This window comes from Mirounga angustirostris, unplaced genomic scaffold (assembly GCF_029215605.1).
Source record: "Mirounga angustirostris isolate CCGP_5_RB_7025 unplaced genomic scaffold, mMirAng1.0.hap1 SCAF_12, whole genome shotgun sequence".
Lineage (NCBI taxonomy): Eukaryota > Metazoa > Chordata > Mammalia > Carnivora > Phocidae > Mirounga > Mirounga angustirostris.
In genome coordinates, this window is record NW_026991720.1 from 13,693,232 (window position 1) to 13,714,761 (window position 21,530).

At 45.8% G+C, this 21,530-nt stretch overlaps 1 protein-coding gene across 7 annotated transcripts in view; it reads left to right on the plus strand.

Annotated features, from left to right (window-relative positions):
* DENND2A (DENN domain containing 2A) overlaps positions 1-21,530 on the plus strand; it is a 97,266-nt gene that overhangs the window by 41,900 nt on the left and 33,836 nt on the right. For all 7 annotated transcript variants that reach the window (XR_010406340.1, XR_010406341.1, XM_045864180.3 and 4 more), the window contains exons 5-9: positions 759-880; positions 10,032-10,232; positions 15,092-15,185; positions 15,719-15,769; positions 16,915-17,102. Coding sequence is in view for 5 of the 7 variants with exons in the window: in XM_045864180.3 (XP_045720136.2) it covers positions 759-880; positions 10,032-10,232; positions 15,092-15,185; positions 15,719-15,769; positions 16,915-17,102 (656 nt within the window). In the remaining 2 variants the exon portion in view is untranslated. The remainder of the gene's footprint in view (positions 1-758; positions 881-10,031; positions 10,233-15,091; positions 15,186-15,718; positions 15,770-16,914; positions 17,103-21,530) is intronic.

The following is a 21,530-nucleotide window of genomic DNA, read 5'->3' on the forward strand; positions in this document are numbered from 1 at the left end:
CATGAGACCTGAAGAAGGCGCTTATTTAGCTGAGCTATGAATTTCACCATAGATGATCTGAATTATAGTATCCAGGTTGTGGAGATGGGTTGCTGCCAAAGTAGTAAGCTTCCCAAGTCCAAAGTGGGTATGAGATCTGGTCTTCAGTGTGTACCTGACAGGGAAGCTCTCAGAGACAGAGAACAGAAGACCCCGCTGAAATAACAAGGGAGTTTGTTGGCTTATATGACCAGAACTGGCCTGTTCTCCCCGTTTCTTATCTCTTGGGTTGGCTCCATGCCCAGCAGGTTTCTCATGATCTCCATGACGGCTGCCATCAACTCCCTGGGATCTGTACCTTTTGGTTGGGAAGGAGAGCCCGTGTCCTGTACCCAACAAAAATCCAGGGGTTCACTGTGACTCTGACTCTGACGAGACCGGTTTAGGTCCCTTGTTCACCTTCGCAGCCCAGGAGTCCCATGCCTTGATTGGCGTAAGCTTGGGATAGGAGCCCTTCCCTGAACTGGACACTGAGGCAGGGACTGGGAATACTCAGATTGGCTAAAGCACTGCAACTCAGAATGGAGTTAACTCTGTACATCTAAGAATGAGGACATGGGAAGTTACCCCAGTAAAAATCAGGGTCCAAGAGGAAGGGGATGAATGGATAGCAAGACATCAGACATCCCCACAAGGAGAGACCAAGATGTTGGGTAGATATCTGATAAGGAAAACTTCCTTAATGTTCCCAGTTCCTGACTTGTTTCCTCTGACCACAGATCCGCCAATGAAGGAAAACCCTTACGAGGACGTTGACTTACATGGTCGCTGCCTGGGGAAGAAATGTGTCTTGACCTTTCCTGGTTCTCCCACTTCTTCCATTCCTGACACACCCTCCAAGGTATGAGTCCCCAGGGGAGCAGTGTGGGGAGAGGGGTCCCCAGCACGATGGCCCTGAGCAGCCTGGAGTTCTGGGTTACGCTGGAATGCCAGGCCACCCTCACTGCTGGGCTCCTGGATGTGCGTATCAGCTGCCTGCCTGCTCTTCTGCCTCTAGTTTTCCTGGAACCCCTCTGCTCAACCAAGCATCCTAAAATAATATTTTAGCTTCTGGGTCAAACTGAGAAAATAAGATAGTACACCCATATTATACAACTATAAAGGAGAATGTCCTGACCTAAAACAAAGTCTAAAATATAAGACTGAAAGTTCTGGTGCAGAAACAGTACTTTTATAGCATGCTACCATTTGTGGGGTTTTAAATAGAAAAATACACATATATGCCAACTCATATATGTTTGTGTATGTAGAAGATTATCTCTGTACGGAAACCTAAGAATGAGTAAGTGGCTACATCTGTGGAGTTGTTGAGTCCAGGTCAAGGTAGAAAACTGACATTTTTTACAGAATATCCTTTTGAACCTTTTGGAATTTTGTACTATGTACATAGAGATAATACAACTATAGTCATGTACATGATAATTTCAACGCTTTGCCTATAAGTCTGAGTTCATATTCCTTAGCTTGGCATTAAATAATCCTTCATAACTGATCCCTGGGCACCCATTACTATTGAATTTCCTACATTTCCTACATACAAAACTCCCCTCCAGCAAGAGCCAATTAATTGCCCCTCTCATATTAGAGGCCCAGGATTGGCAAACGTTTCCTCTAAAGGACCAGAAAGTAACTAGAGAATCTCTGTTGTAACGACTCAGTGCTGCCATTGTACTGCAAAGCAGCCATAGACAATGTGAGACAATATGCAAACCAATGAATGTGCCGTGTATCAGTAAAACTTTATTTATGGACACCAGAATTTGAATTTTGTGTAATTTTCACATCATGAAATATTACTTATTTTCTAATCATTTGAAAATATTTTAAAGATTTTGTTTATTTGAGAGAGAGAGAGTATGAGCAGGGCGGAGGGATAGAGGAAGAGGGACAAGCAGACTCCCCGCTGAGCAGGGAGCTCGACATGGGATTCGATCCCAGGAGCCTGGGATCATGACCTGAGCCGAAGGTAGATGCTTAACCAGCTGAGCCACTCAGGCGCCCCTCCAACCATTTAAAAATGTAAAAACTGTTCTTGGGTCATGGCCTATATAGAAACAGATGGTGGGCCAGATACGGCCCACAGGCTGTATTTTGCCCACCCCTGTGCTAGGTCATTTCTACGTCTGCCCTTGGTTCTTGCCTTTCTCTCCCCATCCTTTAGCACCCAGATCAATCACTTCAGGAAGCTTCTAGGCTATTCCAGCCCCTGGAACTTCTTCCTCTGTGGGCCAAAGTGTTCATTTTATACCAAATTGTGTATACCACATTGTGATATCTCTTACTTTGATGATTTGAAATCTGATTTAAGTCATAGAATGTATCTTAAAAACATCTCCCCAGCTACATTATGAATTCCTCAAGTTCCTCAATAATATGTTTCTTTGTGTCCCCTATACATAGTTGTTATACAATGTATAGTTGTTCAAGAAATTAAGTAAAGGAAGGCCAAATCCAGGCTGCAAGTATCAGTTTAAATCCCACTGCAGGGATCTATTTCCAGCCTAAGAAAGGAAGCCACGTTCCCCTCTGGGCCCCAGGTGAGGACAGCATTTCCTGGCGCGTGGGGGGTCTGCACAAGAGGCATGCCTTTTGTGCTCAGTGGTCACACACAGAGTCTTTCTGCCACAAGTCTTCCTGAAGAGAGTTGAAGGTAGAATCCATCATGAAGGGTGGATCTCACCTAACCAAACCAATTCCTGTCATTCTTGCCAAAGCCAGTTAACTGCTATTTTGCTCTTCCTATGGAAGAGTGTTCTCATGAATAATCCAGCACAACAGATCATTAGCAGACAGTTCCTACTTGCCTCTGAAATGTGTTTTCATTGGCTACAGATGCCTTCAACATTCAGGAAATCTTTCATTTCCCATAGTGGATCAGCTTGGCTTAACAGAAGGAAGGCTGTCACAACTCGGTCTGCCCCTTCACGTCCCACCTCGCTTTCCCCTGCTCTCCCCTTCGTGCTGGGAAGGCACTGCTCGCCTCTTAGGAACAATGAGCAACATCTGCCCACAGCAGCTGTGCGCTCCGAGCCGGGTGCTCCTCCCTAATGCCAAGAACAAGGACTTAACAGCCCTTTTCTTCCCCTTCCTGCCAAGCTAGAGCAAATCCCGGTCCTCTGTCACCAGAACAGCTAAGCACAGTAGGTAACCACGTCAAGAAGAGCTTGAGGTCCAGATGCAGCGATCCTGCAGAAGGACAATCCGGTTGCCCAGGGTGCGTGTCCGATTGCCACCGATACATGCAGGCTGCTTTCAGCCCTTCACAAGTCATCAGCAGGACACGGTGTCCACGCTCGTTCCTCTGCTCTCCCACGTCTGGGTGTCTGGTTGGTGCCCCCATTCTGGGGGACAGCTGCAGACTTCACCACTTCCTCTGTTTAGCTCATCAAATATTCATGGAGCGTCTGCCACATCTGGGCTACATCTGGGACCTTAGACTTTACCGAAGCAGTCCCTCTGTGGCGACCTCCTCTGTCAGTCTCCAGAAGATCCTATGACATCTTTTGGGATTTTCATTTAATAAGATCGTGCCCAGTCCCAGTACAGAGGTCAGGGTCAGCTGGACAGACAGAAAGGAGCAGTTGTGCAGTTGGGGGCAGATGCTAATGCTTATCGACGCACAATGCAAGCTCCTGAGAAGGGGCCATTTTCTGTCCTTGCTTTGTGTTACCCACCATTCCCACACCTAGAATAGCACAGTAAATGTGGTAGGAACTAATTTTTATAATAAAGGAAATCTAGGCTAACACGAGACTTTTTTTTTAAGTGAGTTCCACGCCCAGCATAGAGCCCAATGTGGGGCTTGAACTCACGACACTGAGATCAAGACCTGAGCTGAGATCAAGAGTCAGACACTTAACCGACTGAGCCACCCAGGCGCCCTGAGGCATTTTCTTTCTTATGTACTGACATGGAAGACATTAGGGAACAAAACGTATCAGTAACTAGCATTCTCTGGTTGCCTTGAGAGCCCACCCACACCATCTCCCACCAAAAAATCGTACATCACTTAGCCGTAGCTACAGAGAGGCAGTTATCTGGTCAAGTGTGCAAGTTCTAGAGTCTTGACGGCCTGCATTCAGAACTTGCCTAGACCACTTGCTAACTGTGTGGCCAGGCAACTGATCTCATCTACATGTGTCAGCTTTGTCGTTGATAAAATAGAAACAATTATAGTACTCTCCTCTTAGGGGTCTTCTGAAGATTAATTCATATTTGTAGGGACTTCTGGGTGGCTCAGTTGGTTAAGTGTCTGCCTTTGGCTCGGCATGATCCCTGGGTCCTGGGATCGAGCCCCACATCAGGCTCCCTGCTCAGCGGGGAGTCTGCTTCTCCCCCTCCCAGTACTTGTGCTCTCTTTGTCAAATAAATAAATAAAATCTTAAAAAAATAATTCATACTTATAAGCCACTTAGTCTAGTACCTGCAACATAAGTACTATTTCTGTGTGTTTGGTAAATATAGAGAATTAGGCTTTTCATTTTATGTTCTTTTTAAAAATACCCTTATTTCGGGCGCCTGGGTGGCTCAGTTGGTTAAGCAACTGCCTTCGGCTCAGGTCATGATCCTGGAGTCCCCGGATCGAGTCCCACATCGGCCTCCCTGCTCAGCAGGGAGTCTGCTTCTCCTTCTGACCCTCCCCGCTCTCATGCTCTCTCTATCTCATTCTCTCTGTCAAATGAATAAATAAAATCTTTAAAAAAAAAAAATAACCTTATTTCATCTTATCACAGCATTCTCATCACAAAAGGTGTTTTAGGGGTGCCTGGGTGGCTCAGTTGGTTAAGCACCTACCTTCAGCTCAGGTCATGATCCCGGAGTCCCAGGATCGAGCCCCATGTCCAGCTCTCTGCTCAGTGGAGAGTCTGCTTCTCCCTCTGACACCCCCTTCTCATGCTCACTCTCTCTGTCTCAAATAAATAAACAAAATCTTTTTAAAAAGTTTTTTTAAATACTGAAAAGTGTAATGAAGAATATAAAACTCATCCAAAATTGGGGATTTTTTTTTTCTATAATGAATTGTTAGTGTGCATGTGTGTGTGTGTGTACATAAAAAAGACTTGGGGCGCCTGGGTGGCTCAGTCGTTAAGCGTCTGCCTTCGGCTCAGGTCATGATCCCATAGTCCTGGGATCGAGCCCCGCATCCGGCTCCCTGCTCGGCGGGAGGCCTACTTCTCCCTCTCCCACTCCCCCTGCTTGTGTTCCATCTCTTGCTGTGTCTCTCTCTGTCAAATAAATAAAATCTTAAAAAAAAAAAAATCTTTTAAAAAAAAAGACTTGGGATGATATATATATACTTTTTGCTGGTCTTTTATATTTATCCTGAGTATTTCCCCACATCATTAATTTCTTTTTAAAAACAATTTTTATTGTCTGTATGGTATTTCATTGTTTAAATGTAATGTTTTTCTTTACATTAGTATAACGTCCCAATTGTTGAAATGTGCATGTATGCCTTCTTATGTATTTCTATGTGTGTTTATGGAAATATGTGTACCTGTGGACGTATATGAAAAATGTGTATATGCTTGTGAGAATGACACCTGAGTCCTTGGAGGAGGCCTCTATAAAAGAGAGTAGGGGGGCACCTGGGTGGGTCAGTCGTTGGGCGTCTGCCTTCGGCTCAGGTCGTGATCCCAGCCTCCTGGGATCGAGCCCCGCATTGGGCTCCCTTTTCTGCAGAAAGCCTGCTTCTCTCTCTCCCACTCCCCCTGCTTGTGTTCCTGCTCTCACTCTCTCTGTCAAATAAATAAATAAAATCTTAAAAAAAAAAAAAGTAGGAATGAGGTTGAGAGAGGTAAGGAAGAGATGAGATATTTTGTATCAAGGACCCTTTTAGTCTCCTTACATCACTGTTTCCTGAGGCAATAAGACAGGGACAATGCAGGACAGGAAGGAGTTAAGCCATCAGCCACCATTCTCAGACGAGAAGGGTGAGTGAACCCTGGCTTAAGTCCAGGTCAGTTCCCTCTAGGGAGGCACGTAGTTTCCCTCTCCTCCCCACCAGGAAGCCCCCTGGCCAGGGCCCATCCCACTCGGTTCCCTGAAAGAACTCATGAAGTTTCAACAGAGAGTTCTTGTCTGCTTTTCTTTCTTGGACACCACAGATCTTTTGCTGGGTCCATCGTGAATCCAATATTTATAAGATTAGGGAGACTCTATTTGCCTCTGCAACAAAGTCAGGCCCCTTCCTAGAGGTTGTTCCACAGAGACACAATGGGAATGGGCATATATTATCATCATGAGGCTTTCTGATCAAAAGCTGGAATCCTCTCTGGGCCACAGCCTGACATAATCATCCCTAGGGTCCTATAGTATCTTTCCTTTTAATACTATATTCAGGTTTGGCAAACTACTGCTGGGTGACTGGTTGTGTAAATAAAGTTTTTCTGGAACATGGCCACGCTCATTCACGTACATATTGTGTATGGCCGCCTTTGCAATGCAGTGGCAGAGTTGAGTAGTTATGACAAAGCCTAAAATATTTACCGTCTGGCCTTTAAGAAAAAGCTGGCTGCCCCCTGCTAAGTCTTAAGAGTCACACCCTCACTCGCAAAGGCCTTGCACAGACAGTTCGATGCCATCGTTGCTGTATGATCTCCATCTGTTTCGCTACACTCGCTCTGAGCCACGAGCACTCTCTCTGGTCTAATTTTTTTTTAAAGATTTTATTTATTTATTTGAGAGAGAGAGGAGAGAGCACACAAGCATGAGCAGGGGGAGGGGAAGGATCAGAGGGAGAAGCAGGCTCCCCGTGGAGCAGGGAGCCCGATGCGGGACTCGATCCCAGCACCCTGGGATCACCACCAGAGCCAAAAGCAGACCCTTAACCGACTGAGCCCCCCAGGCGCCCCCTGGGCTAATTTGCTCTTCCTCCCTTCCATGCCTCTTCTCAGATTGTGCTGTCTACTTGAGAACGCTCTACCCCCAGAGCCCAGTAGGTCCTCTGTTACCAGTTAAGTAGCAACTGAAATTCCACCCCCTCATGAAAGCTCCCTGGACATTTGGGGGCTACCCCCAGGACCCCGTTCTCTGGCAGTGTCACCACGGAGGGGATGCAGCCCACACAAACCCAGCCCCCACCAGGGCTCTGGACACCCTTTCGAGAGCTGTGTGCCATGTTTTGATATCTTTCTGTTTTCTTTCTTCTCAGACCTTTTCATAGGTCAGATCTTTGAACAAATACTCTCACAACCTAAAAGTCTAATGAAAACAGATAACTGCTTTTTGCCAAGAATTTGATAGGTGATTCTAATGCAGTGAAAGAATTGGGGCCATTCCTTGGATTTCACTGCAGATGGAATTTGGTCTATAAGAAAGATTGTCGTTCTTCCTTCTTTTTGTGCTGGTTTAATTATTAAGATGCCCATAGTGAGCAAACCATACTGGCTTTTTAAAATTTTTTTTAAGATTTTATTTATTTGTCAGAGAGAGAGAGCACAAGCAGGGGGAGAAGCAGGCTCCCGGCTGAGCAAGGAGCCCAATGTGGGACTCAATCCCAGGACCCTGGGATCGTGACCTGAGCCGAAGGCAGACACTCAGCCGACTGAGCCACCCAGGCGTCCCCATACTGGCTTTTTCTACTTAGGGCTTGTGGTGCTAAGCAATTGATTGCTCCTTGTAGACTCATGATACAAACATCAGAGCAGGCCACTTAGGAAGGCTAGGAGTCTTTATTCCCAGAAATCTTTAAAAAGAAAAGGTTCTGGAGTTATTGTTATATGCTATTCAGAACTATACAAGAATTGAGAAATCAGTGGAACAGAATAAGACTATTCTATAAGAGTTTAAGATGTAATAGATGTGGCCTTGTAAACTGATAGCAAAAGGCTCATTTATTAAACGGAATAGGGATAACTTAGCTTGGGGGGAAAAATCACTTTAGACTAACATACAATAAAATAAATTACTGATGGATTAATGAATAAAATATGTTCAAAATAGACTAAGAAAATCCAAAAGAAAATGGAATTAAGTACGTATTAAACCTCTAAAAAGATATAGATTTTTCTAGAGAGACAAGATTAAATCAGTTGCACAAGAAAAGATGAACAGATTTTCATATATAAAAATTTCACATGATCCAAAAAAAAAAAATACCATGGGAAAAACACTCCTGCAGCAAAACTGACAAATAGTTCATATCTGTTCTATATAAAGAGATCATTCAAATTAATAAGAAAAACCCTGGGATTCCAAAAGATAAATGGGCAAAGAACATAAATAATATACTAAAGAGGGCTACCTGGGTGGCTCAGTCGGTTAAGCATCTGCCTTCAGCTCGGGTCATGATCCCAGGGTTCTGGGATCGAGCCCTCCATCAGGCTCCCTCATGGGGAGCCTGCTTCTCCCTCTCCCTCTGCCCCTCACCCTGCTTGTGCTTTCTCTCAAATAAATCAATAAAATCTTTAAAAAAATAATGTGCTAAAGAAAAAAGCAGTTAGCATATTAAAGTATGAAAAAATGTCCATTTTATGTGAAAAACTTATATATATATATATATATATATATTTTTTTTTTTTTTTTTTTAAGATTCCTACAGGTGGAATTGCTGGGTGAAAGGGTGTATGCGTTTGTAATTTTGTTGACACTGCTCCATTGCCTTCCATAGACCTGTACCAATTTCTAGTCCTACCAACATTGTATGAAAGTGTGAAAGGGACTATTTCCCTCACTGTCACTAATCCAGTGAGTTCCACTAATCCAGCAAATTTATCTTTGCTAATCTTTGAGTGAAAAATGTCTCTTTTTTTTTTTAAAGATTTTATTTATTTATTTGAGAGAGAGAGAATGAGAGACAGAGAGCACGAGAGGGAAGAGGGCAGAAGGAGAAGCAGACCCCCTGCCGAGCAGGGAGCCCGATGCGGGACTCGATCCCGGGACTCCAGGATCATGACCTGAGCCAAAGGCAGTCGCTTAACCAACTGAGCCACCCAGGCGCCCTCTTTTTTTTTTTTTTTAAAGATTTTATTTATTTATTTGGCAGAGAGAGACACAGCGAGAGAGGGAACACAAGCAGGGGGAGTGGGAGAGGGAGAAGCAGGCTCCCTTCAGAGCAGGGAGCCCGATGCGGAACTCGATCCCAGGACCCCGGGACCATGACCTGAGCCGAAGGCAGTTGCTTAACCAACTGAGCCACCCAGGCGCCCCGAAAAATGTCTCTTTGATGGAGTTTTAATTTTCTCTTATGAGTGAAGCTGAGAATCTTTTTCTATATCTGTGCATCACTGTATTTCTTTTTCTATAAATTTTCCATTCCTCTTTTTTTTTTTTGCCTGTTTGTCTTCATTAATTTATAGTATGTATTAGAAAAATAAGTTCTATAAGTTGCAGGGGTTTGGGGGTTTTTTTTGTTGTTGTTCTTTTTTTTTTTTTTAATCAGTTTTCTGTTTGCCTTTGATCTTAAAGTAGCTCGTTTTTAGAAATTAAACACTGAGCCTTAGGGATTGAAACTCCTTGTACAAGAGGTACTCAGCTTATCAGCAGCAGGGTCAAAGCTCTGCTTAGGTTTTCTCCCTCCCAATACAGTGGGTCTTGGTTCCCAGAACACCTGATTTGTCCAGATAAGGGACTGAGCCAGTGAATTCCCACTTGTCTAAAAAGAGAGACTGGATTGGGGGTGCCTGGGTGGCTCAGTCGGTTCAGCGTCTGCTTTTGGCTCAGGTCATGATCCCAGGGTCCTAGGATCGAGCCCCACGTCGGGCTGCCTGCTCAGTGGGGAGTCTGCTTCTCTCTCTCCCTCTGCCCCTCCACCCTGCTCATGCTCTCTCAATCTCTCTCTCTCTCCCAAATAAATAAATAAAATCTTTAAAAAGAAGGAGGGAGAGAGACAGGATTGGATCTGCATCCTTTAGCAGAGACAAACTCAGCATACCCTGGGAAGAGAGACCAAGCTTTCCCTCTCGATCTCCTGGTCTGTATCACTGGCACCCCCAGCTATCTCCCCCTTAGGCCCTTTGTATTTACTCTTCTTTTCTCCTTTCCCCTCCCAGCAGTCATTGGCCAAACCTGCTTTTTTCCGGCAAAATTCAGAGAGGAGGAACTTCAAATTGCTGGACACCAGGAAGCTGAGTCGGGATGGATATGGGTCCCCTTCCAAAATCAGCCCCCCCTCCACCCCCAGCAGCCCTGATGACACTTTCTTTAACCTTGGAGACCCACAGAATGGCAGGAAGAAGAGAAAGATACCCAAGGTAAGGCTTGCAACAAGCTTTGTATGCAGATTTGCACTCCCCCTTCCCTGCAAAGGAAGGCTGCAGAGGAGTCTGGGCAGAGAACAGAATCCTGGGCCTCTTCTACCTGCTTCATCACCAGGTAGACACCATGAGCCAGCGGCTAGGCTGTCTGGGCCTTTGTCATAATAATTCTTGTGGTCCTGTAGCCTTCCCCTTAGCCATTCCTCTCCCAGCCTAACCTCTCACTATACTCGCGATCCCAGACCATGTTTCCAATGACCGCCTCAAAAGGCCAGTTCCTCCTCCTTCCCGGCCTCAAAAAGTAGAGCTCCATTCATCACACTCTGACTCACACTTTGGCCAACACCAGCTGCAGAGGCGGTACCATGTGGAGCCTGTGCTCTGAGGCGGCACTTGTCAAAAATACATCTTTTCTGGCTCTTTTCAACTCAAAAGGTAAAACATGCCCAGGGGCAGATGTGCATCCTAATGCGTCTGCTATTGATTGGATTCCCTTTTGCTCCGTTCCAGCCCTGCTGTGCTGGTCCCTCTTCAGTGGCCACTTTGGTACCAACTTCCGATGGGAACTTCTAGAGCAGGGATTCTTCATTTCAGAGTACATGGATGGATGGATGGATGGGATTTAGGGGTCACGAAACCTGGAAAATTGTGTAAGACTTTGTGTGGAGCATTTTGGGGATGGAGGCAAGAAGGGAATATTGTCTGTTAGGTTTCATCTGATTTCTCAAAGTGATGCATTGACCTGAAAGTCATGGGACGTTTACGAGCTGGTTCCTCCTAACAGTTTGGTTAGTCAATATTTTGAGCTATAATTTCACCCCTACCACACCCGTCCCCAACTTTCTCATTCAAATGAAGTTAAGTCACTTGCCCATCAGAATGCATTCTGAAGAGTAAGGGCGGCTAGGGTCAGGTGGTTGAGAAAAGACCTGTAACCTGCAGCCTGGTCAGGGTTTTAGTTGGAACAGGAGAAAAGATGTCTTCCTTTGTTTTGCTGATGAAGGGCAGACAAAGGGGCTAGGACAGGAGCCACGGCTCCTCCCCCTTCAGGCTCTCCAGGTTCGGCCTCGTCTGGCCTGGGGCCCAGGGTGTGGAGCGGGTTGCATATTGATTATTTGATGTTTGCTGAATGAGCTCCACTAACACATGGACCCCCGTCTCTTTCAGCACAGATTCACTCCCATGTCTCCCCTCGGCTGTCCTCCAAAGTCGCTGTCCTGTGCCATTGTGGTAGCTGCTCCAGGGGCCCCCAAAGTGTGGTGTCTCTAGCCACTCCCTTAACTCCCCTTCTGCTTGTTCTGGCACATTCCTAGGTATCTGTAATGTCAAAATCCTCAATTGTGGGATAATTTAAAGTGGCCATTAACATCTATACTGCCAACCTCACCGTCGTTTTAGCAAATTAAACAGGGATGATCAGATGAATTAGCTGTTGCGTTAAAAGAGCTTTAACACAATTCTAGGTTTGAGTACATGATTCTTTTTTTTTTTTTTTAAGATTTTATTTATTTATTTGAGAGAGAGAAAGCACATGGGAAGAAGGGCAGAGGGAGAAGGAGAATCTCAAGCAGACTCCCTGCTGAGTGTGGAGCCCAGCATGGGGCTGGATCCCATGACCACGAGATCATGACCTGAGCTGAAATCAAGAATCGACACTTAGGGACACCTGGGTGGCTCAGTCGGTTAAGCGTTTGCCTTTGGCTCAGGTCGTGATCCCAGGGTCCTGAGATCAAGTCCCACATAGGGCTCCTTGCTCGGTGGGGAGCCTGCTTCTCTCTCTGGCTCTGCCCCTCCCCCTGCTTGTGCACTGGCTCGCTCGCTCTCTCTGTCAAAATAAATAAAATCTTTAAAAAAAAAAAAAAGAATTGACACTTAACCGCCTGAGCCATCCAGGTGCCCCCTAGTACAGAACACTTTTAAAACAACAAAACTTAACTCCAGTTAAAGTATAATTATGTGAGAGCATGTTTAAAGTTTTTCTCTCTGGGAAAAATCTTTTAAATAAAAAGGAACAGAGATTTATTGACTGAAGTGTACATGGCTTCCACTTATTCCATGACCTGATTTAAAGTGAGAAGAACCTTCTCTGTCATGACATTTGTACTACTCACACAGCACTCATGAATTGTCTTATATGATAGCTATGAATGCATATTGGTCCTTGCAATTAGCTTATAAACTGCCTGAGAACAGATGCCATGCTCCATATATCTTTTTACCCCTCACAGCTTCTAGCAAAACCCCTTGTACATAGGGGATGCTTAGTATTCATCCAACAAATTCCCTATCAACAAATACTTGTTGAGTCCCTACCAGGTGCCAGGCGCTGTCCCAGCCCATACAGGTACTCTTACAGCAACGAACAGAAGTGACAAAGATCCCCACCTGCATGGAGCTTACGTTCTAGTATTCACTATATTTTAATAAGTGGAAGGATGTTAACTGTATTGTAGCTGTCTTCTTTCTAGTTAATTTTGGATATTGGGTGAGAGGAGGCTGAATGGGTTTAAAAATCCGCCCCCCCCCCCCCCGCAAAAAAAAAACACAATTTGACCTAGTTAACTCATTTGTTTATTTATATATTTTTAAATTGTGGTAAATATGTACAAGATAAAAATTGCCATTTTAACTATTTTTAAGTGCACAGTTCAGTAGCATTAAGTACATTTACACTGTTATACAACCATCACCAGCATCCATCTACAGAACTCTTCATCTCCCCAAACGGAAACTCTGCACCCCGTTAAACCCTAACTCCCCATTCCGCCCTCCTCCCCAGCCTCTGGCAACCATCATTCTACTTTCTGTCTCTTTGAATTTGCCTATTCCAGGTACCTCATATAAATGAAATCATATAATATTTGTCTTTTTGTGACTGACTTATTTCTCTTAGCAGAACATTTATGCTTTAGCATGTGTCCAAATTCCCTTCCTTTTGAAGGCTAAATAATGTGCCATTGTATGTACGTACCACATTGTGCTTACCCATTCATCCTTTAATCGACATTTGGATGTTTTCACTTCCTGGCTATTGTGAATAATACCAGCATCTCATTTATGCATTGTCTTCTTCCGTGGGAAATGGGGTTAGCATTAATACTCCAATGGTTAGGACGTGTGTAAGAAGAAAAGAGAGCCAGTTCAGGGCTATGAGCTCTCAAGGGAATGGCTGGTTCGTAAGAACAAAAATAAATAACTGCCGCACGGGAGGGGTTTGGTGGTGAAGGCAGAGATCGTTCAGATAAGGCAAAGCCAGCACAGGGCTGGGGACGAGGAATTCACAAAGAGAGCTGGCAAGGCCAGGGCTGGGCCACCTGTCAGGACCCAGAGTGTGTAGGTGTCCAACCATATGGCAGGGCAGTGTCTTACCAGTTGCAGAGCTGGAGGACCAGGGCCCAGGCCCACCACAAGGAGACGTGGAGGATGAGCCACCTTCCTCCACTGGCAGTCTGTCGCTCTGGCTTGTGGGGAGGAGCTGGTGAGCTACTTCAGGGAGTGGGACAGAGAAGTGGAGGGCAGAGCCAGGGAGTGGCACCAGCTAACCCACCGCACCCGCCTGCGTGCCCATCACCTAGTTTACTATAACACATCCTCTCTCCAGTTCTTCCAATGCCAAAAAGAATATAAAACTTTTTAAGGCAGCTTTCAAACACAGCTCCCCTTTATTTATTTTTTAAAAGATTTTATTTATTTATTTGACAGAGAGAGAGAGCGAAAGAGGGAACACAAGCAGGGGGAGTGGGAGAGGGAGAAGCAGGCTCCCCGCTGAGCAGGGAGCCGGATGCGTGGCTCGATTCCAGGACCCTGGGATCACGACCTGAGCTGAAGGCAGACGCCCAATGACTGAGCCATCCAGGCGCCCCCCACTGTTTTTTTTTAGATTTTATTTAAACACAGCTCCCCTTTAAAATCACCTGTTGGGGGCTCACTAGGAGGAGCATGTGGCTCTTGATCTCGGGGTCATGGTTTTGAGCCTCACGTTGGGTGTAGAAATTACTAAAAATAAACTTTAATTAATTAATTAATTTAATTAAAATCATTGGCTTGCCTTGACTATGCATGGGTAGACTTCCCCTTCTCGCAATCAGGTGGGGCCCAGGGAGCTTCCACTCTTGAAATTTGCAGGCGGTGCTGGAAAGCCTGGTGGGTAGTGACCCGGGGTTTCGGTGGGAAGTGACCGGGGTTTCTGTGGCAGATGGGTCTGCTAGAGTCAGCGTGGAAAATGTGCTGCTGAGTAGTGGTGCCTGCTGAGCAGTAGGAGAGATCACCAAAGGCCTCCATGAGTGTGGATGAGCGCTCCCCTGCAAGAAGGGGGGTGTGCTGCGTCTGCTGGGTGCAGGGCACCACCATGCAGCCCCAAGCTAGAACTCGAAATCCACCGTAAGCCCTGCCCCCTTGCCGCCCAGTGCCGCTCAGACGGTCTTTGGCACGGTTCCTACAAAAGGGGCCCTGCCTGGGAGGCTTTTTATTTTTGCTGTCTCTTCCTTTTCTGTTTCCCCCCCCCCCCCCGGGGTGGGGAGGCAAAGGCTCTCCCCAAGCCACAGTGACATGGAGGCATCGAAGGGGGAGCAGTCGTCACACAATTAGCCAATGAAATTGTCTCCCTGTGTCCCCGCTGCCTGCGTTAGTATATTTAGACATCACCCGTTCACACATCAGTGAGGCTGGCAGCCTCCTTTAGTGTTCTTGAAAGTCATGTTCCTGTCTGGTAGAAAAGAGTAGTCGAAAGATGCCAGTGGACCAGTGGGAACCGGCTCCTCCCTCCTTCCCCGGGCCTTAGATCGTCCCAGAAGAGAACGAGCAGTAGAGGAATCCCAGCTGCTAACACTGCCTTTTCTTCTCCCTGCATCTGGCAGCTGGTGTTGCGAATCAATGCCATTTATGAGGCCCGGAGAGGGAAGAAACGCGTGAAGAGGCTCTCCCAGTCCACGGAGAGCGGCTCGGGAAAAGGTACTGTCCACCGTCCCACCTCCCCCACCTATGTGAAAACAAGAGTCTTCCTAAAAGAGGCTTCCTGTTGTTTGGGGTTGGCTCACCAAAGAGGAGAACAAGGTGGGGCTTTGTAAATACCTCCTGTTGTCCTTGGGACCGCGGGACAGCGAAGAGCCAGGAATGAGCTCAGCCTGGTGGTGCATCCTCTGGTCCTGTTTCACTGTCCGTCAGGCCAGCCCAGGGCTGTGGGCTCTGGCTCACCCTGGGAGCTGCCTTCTTTGCTTCCCATGCATATAAGGAGCGGTCTCTGCTATATTACCAGATATAGGTACCATCTGAACTAGAGCCACATTAATTTGGAAATTATATTTAGTTGGACGAAGACCTAGTTTGTCCATTACGTTTAAATCACCAGAAAGAAAGTAGCCCCTCTGAAGTAGAAATCTTGGATTTGTGTCACTTCATACAAAAAGTTTTCTTATTAGAAAAACTCACATGAGCAACTTTCCTCCTATTGCCATTTTTAATTTGTTGTTTGTTTTTCTGTCTAGTGACAGATGAGAACAGTGAGTCTGACAGTGACACGGAAGAGAAGCTGAAAGGTGAGAAGACCAGCTGCCGTGCATGGCACAGGCAGGGGCTGGGGAGCTACCAAGATGGCCCTTCCTGCTTAATGTGAGGGACGGGACAGAGCGTCCTTGCACGAGCTTGTTGGGCAAGGCGTGAACGTCTGAGGGGATGGGGGACCCACGGGATGCGTGGGGGCCGGTCAGTCCTGAGCATGACCGGCATGGGCCTGTTCGGTCACTGAGTCTGTGGCTGTAGAGATGCAGGGTGGCTACGTCTACAGTGGCCCCGTTGCCGTGCCTTTCCGTTATTGGTGTTTTCCACACGTGGGATGTACAGCGCAGCTGGTCTGGGGTTCCAGACACCTGGGCTCTTGTCCCACTCCTGTGAAAATTGCTGTAGGACCAGAAGGAAATCACTTAAGATCTCAGGGCCTCTAATTTCTCATCTGTCAAATGAAGTCACTGAAATAATTGGTCTCTGTAGATCTAAATTCGGTGACTTTGGTCTAGGCTTTAGTGAGTTTTCCACAATTTCTCAGACTCCAGGGGGAAGCCCAGGAAAGCCATAGTCCAGGCCTGCTGAGTGAGGTGATGGAGACCCGTGCGGTCAGCGGCCCTGCCTCATTCATCTCTCACACCCCGTGCTCCCTGGCCCACCTCTAGGATGAAACAAGCCCGTTTCCATCACAGACAACAGCGGCAGGAGGGAAGGCAAGCGGGAGCTCCTGAGTTAGTCATGGCTCTGCCCGGTCTGTCATGCAGATGATGACAAAGTTTCCCGCTCGCAAAGCTCTGTGGTCTGGATTTTGTCACATCCCACAAACTGAAAGATGAAGGGAGTGTGTGAGGGGAGGAGTCAGTGTCTCCACCCCATCTGACAGAGCGACACAAGGATGACTCAAGCCACTGTCCCCAGTCCACCCAGCCAGCCCATGGCAGAGCAAAGCCCCGCGTTCCAGGCTTCTGCACCCCTATTAGCCTGGCGGCCCATCCAGTGTGGTTCCCCCCAAGTTTGGCAAGAACCCCAAAGAGTTTTGTACTCATTTGTTAAAGGTGGGAACACTTGTAGGATCAGAAGGAGTACTCTGAGCCGGGAACCACACAGAGCTGTCACAGCTCTGTGCGGTTCCACGTCAGAAGGAGAGACGCCCAGGCGCTCACTCGCCCTCTCTCCCCAGCTCACAGCCAGCGCCTGGTCAATGTGAAGTCCCGCCTGAAGCACGCTCCCAGATACCCGTGCCTTGACCGGGAGCTCATGGAGTACCAGCAGAGGCAGCTGTTCGAGTACTTCGTGGTCGTGTCCCTGCACAAGAAGCAGGCCGGGGCTGCGTATGTGCCAGAACTCACCCAGCAGTTCCCTCTCAAGGTACAGGGCGGCCCGGCCTCGGCGGCCTGCGAGGGGGACTGTAGCACTCGTGCCCACATCTTGTTGGGACTCGCGGTTTCCGGGAGGTACGGGAGTCTGAGGAACACTCAGTGTCTAGAATCTTGAACCATGAGTCCCCACTGGGTATAGCAAATGAAAAAAGCTGCCGCTGGAGAATTTTGGAGGTCCCAGGTGGTGAAGGATTTGAAGACTCAAAGTACAGACAAAAACACTTACTCACTTCCTGTGGTGACTATGCCATCCTCTTCATCCTCCCCGTCTCCTTATCCAGCCACATCTCTTTCCAAGCTGTCCTAGAAGCATCTTTCCCATCAGCCACACAGCTCTCCCCAGGGAGGGCTATGTTTGTGTCCATGCCAAACATCTGTACGTGCACCATGTACCCCTGGATGTGTGCACTAGATTTCTGTTCTGTTCTAACATGGTTCATGAAATGGCCCTCAGAAAGCCTAAAATGGCATGACCAATAATGTATAAATTTATGCATTCTTAGGCTTTGATGCCAGTATTAAAGAGGCTCTTTTCAGTCCCACCAGAATTTACTGAGACCCTATTACATTCAAGCTGTTTTCTGCTTGGCCCCATCATTACAAAGATGAGCAAAATGTGTTTCCTGTCCTCAAGAAGCCCATACTCTGACAGGAATGCAAAAGATAAGCATACAAAGACTCATGAGGTAGAATGTGACACCATGCACAGTTCATACAATGAAGGTGCTCGGAGGCAGGGGGCGGGGAGGGTGTACTGTCCTGGTGCCCTCAGGGGCCTCCCTTTGCTGCCACCACCCACACATAATCCCAGTATCTGTGGAGGCCTGGGTCTCCTCCTGTCCTGGGCCAGCTTCCTTCTGTCCTGCCCACGGTGGTCCAGTGCAGCAATCAAGTCCTGTCCTTGGAATTTAGGATGGAAACTGTATAAATGAAGTAAGCCATGGGCACTAGCCCTCCTAACTGGCTCTGTTGACCTTCCTTTAGCTGACCTCCAAGGATGATCCCCTGAAAATCCCTATACTATAGGTATGCCCACATTTATTTATTTGTTTCTAAAATATTTTATTTATTTATTTGAGAGAGAAGGAGAGGGGGGTACAGAGGGAGAAGGGGAGAGAGAATCTCAAGCAGACTCTGCTGAAAGCAGAGCGCAACGCAAGGCTCGCTTTCACAACCCTGAGATCGTGACCTGAGCTGAAATCAAGAGTTGGACTCTTAACCGACTGAGCCACCCAGGCGCCCCGTAGGTATGCCCACATTTAGTTGAGGCCCACACGGAGAGAGCACCAAGGCACGAAGGACTGTTTTTATCCTGTTTACTTCCCTCGGGGCGTAGCACAATGTTGTACATGTGGCAATACTTAATCAATGTTTCAGGAACAAAGACATTAATTCATGAATGAATGAATGAATGAATCACCATAACTATTGAATGCTTGTAGTTTCCAACCTGGAATCCCCAGGCTCTTAGACATCCACATTAAAACTTCTTTGAGCAGAAACTTACATAGTCATTATTGGAAAGGGGACCAATCTGGAAATGTATCAAGAAAAAGTTATCTATAATCCCACTCCACAGAGATAATCGATGTTAGCATTTTATTATGTTTTCTCCCAGACTTTTCTCACAGTGTAATTTTCTGACAAAACTGGTGTTATACACTGTATAATTTTTGCATCATGTTTTGTAAACATATCATTATTTAGAAACATATTTAATATAAATTCTAAAGCTTTTTTTTTTTAATTATATAAACTCTGTTATGTGGGTATGCCCTAATCTGTTTAACCAGTCTCTTTCTGTTGGAAATGTATCTTGTTGCCAGTGTTTCTTTAGATATATATTTTAAATGTTATGTGATCATTCTGTACATGCATTTTTTGCAGATCAGGCTATTTTATATCTTCTTGCCTTTGCTCTTTCTCTGTCAGAAGTACCTTTTCCTCCTTTCTCTTTCTCATGAGTTTTATCCCCCATTTCTATAGTCACCTTGACCAAGACTTACCCTCCGTATTTGCACACTAGAGATCATGCCTGCCATGTTCCACTAAAATGCTCAATATCATGTAATTATCTTTATGACAATTCATGGAGACTGGGAAATTTTCCAGCCATTTATGATTGCTTGTATTTGTGAGAGACATCTCCATGTCTCACTTCCTGTAAATGAGTGTATGTGCATATAAGAGCACATATGTGCCCATATGGGTTGATAACTCCTATGTTGATGATAGCATGTACAGGCACATGTGTGTTCACACGTATTTGTGTGTATCGTGCATGTGATCCGAGGGCAGGTATATCCAAATGGATGGGCCATGTCAAAAAGTGCTAGAACTTGCCTCCCTACAAGGCCTACTCTGCAGTTCTCTAATGGTTTCCACTGTGGAGAAATGTCCCCGTTCTTTCCTTTTGTATTCTTTATAGTTGATGGCCCTTCCCTCTGTGGTGATTAATGACCCCTTCCAACAACTACACCCAGCTGGTATTTGCTTCTCTGTGAGACTGTCCAAGGGTAGTCAAAATTATTGCTTTGGCAACAGTCTGAGCTAGTGAATTATCAACTCAAAAACTGCTCCAGGACCAGCTGGAATCTTCTGGGTCATGGAGGGAAGAGAGTATCATTATATAGAAAAGAGACAGTGACTACTGATTCTGAAGGAGGAAAACCAAAAGACAGTTACTAATTGGCTTTAAGTCTATAAATGGTGGCTGTGTTTCATTCATTGATAGTTGTCTCAACCATTAATATTAATAGCAGCTTTAATTTTATTTGCTGTAGCCTAAGGGAAAACATACTAGAAGTAGGTTTTAAAATTGAAAAAAAATCAGCCCAGTGCTGTATTCCTTTGGATACTCTCTTTAGAGACCTTCCCTCTCTGACATTTGGTGTCCTGGGGAAGGCTTCTAGATCCTCTGGGAAGCATTCAACAGTGTTGGTGGTCTGCAGACTTCAGAAGCTGTCTGCAAAGCTGGTTTGAGGTGGAGGTCAATGGCAAGCTCTGAGAGACAAAATAAGAAATTGGTGGAAAATATTACAGAAAGAATTTAGGGTAGCATTACAGTTTTCTAACTTCAGAAATTCAGACTCCAAATATTTGGTACATCAAATTACTGAAGGTAACTTGAGCATAATGTTTTTCTTTAACTCTTTATAAAGAAAAGTTAACAAGTATAAATGTGTCAATAACAACAACAGAAGCCAGCCATTCTTCCCAACACTTTAGAAGTACAAATTTATAAACAAATATGCTAATTACTGATTATTCCTTTTTGTTTCCTAAACTTGAACCTATAGTGCTTCATTTTTAACATGGCACAAAAATATACAACATAGGGGCGCCTGGGGGGCTCAGTCGGTTAAGCATCTGCCTTCAGCTCAGGTCAGGATCCCAGGGTCCTGGGATCGAGCCCCGCATCGGACTCCCTGCTCAGCGGGGAGCCTGTTTCTCCCTCTCCCACTCCCCCTGCTTGTGTTCCCTCTCTCGCTGTGTCTCTCTGTCAAGTAAATAAATAAAATCTTTAAAAATGTATATATATATATACACACACACACATATATACACACACACGCACACACACAACATAAAATTCACCCTCCCAACATTTCCAAGTATATAGAACAGTGTTGTCAACTGCACGCACATTATTTTCAGTAGATCCGCAGAATGGGGTGCAAAGCACAGACTCCTGTTCATACACAAATAAGTAAACACATGGCTTTAAATACAATCTTAAATTAGACTTTAAAGATTGTATGTATTTATTTGAGAAAGAAGAGCAAGAGAGAGATTGAAAGAGCAAGCATGAGCGGGGGAGGAATAGAGGAAAAGGGAGAAGCAGACTCTCTGCTGAACAGGAAGCCCAATGCGGGGCTCAATCCTGGGACTCCGGGATCATGATCTGAGCCGAAGGCAGACGCTTAACCACCTGACCCACCCAGGCACCCCTGTTCTGTTTTTTTAACAAGAGGATACTCATTCAGTCTATGATGTCAAATAAATCAGAGAGAGAGAGACTAAAGATTAAGATTCCTAGCTAGAGGGGCACCTGCATGGCTCAGTCAGTTGAGCATCCAACTCTTGATTTCAGGTCAGGTCATGATCTCAGGGTCGTGGGATCAAGCCCCCCTTCAAGTTACACACTCAGTGCAGAGTCTTCTTGTCCCTCTCCCTCTGCTCCTCCCCACTGCAATCTCTCTCTCAGGAAAAGTTAAAAAAAAAAACAAAACAAAACAAGAAAAACAATCCCTAGCTAGATTCCACACTAAGTATGTGACCATGGACATATCACTTAACATGTCAGGGCTATTTCCTTCTCTAAAATAAGAATGTGACACTGGATGATGTCTCATTTCCTTTCAGTTCTGACATTCAAGGACAATGAAATTAATTGAAGTTTAGTGTATAATGTAAT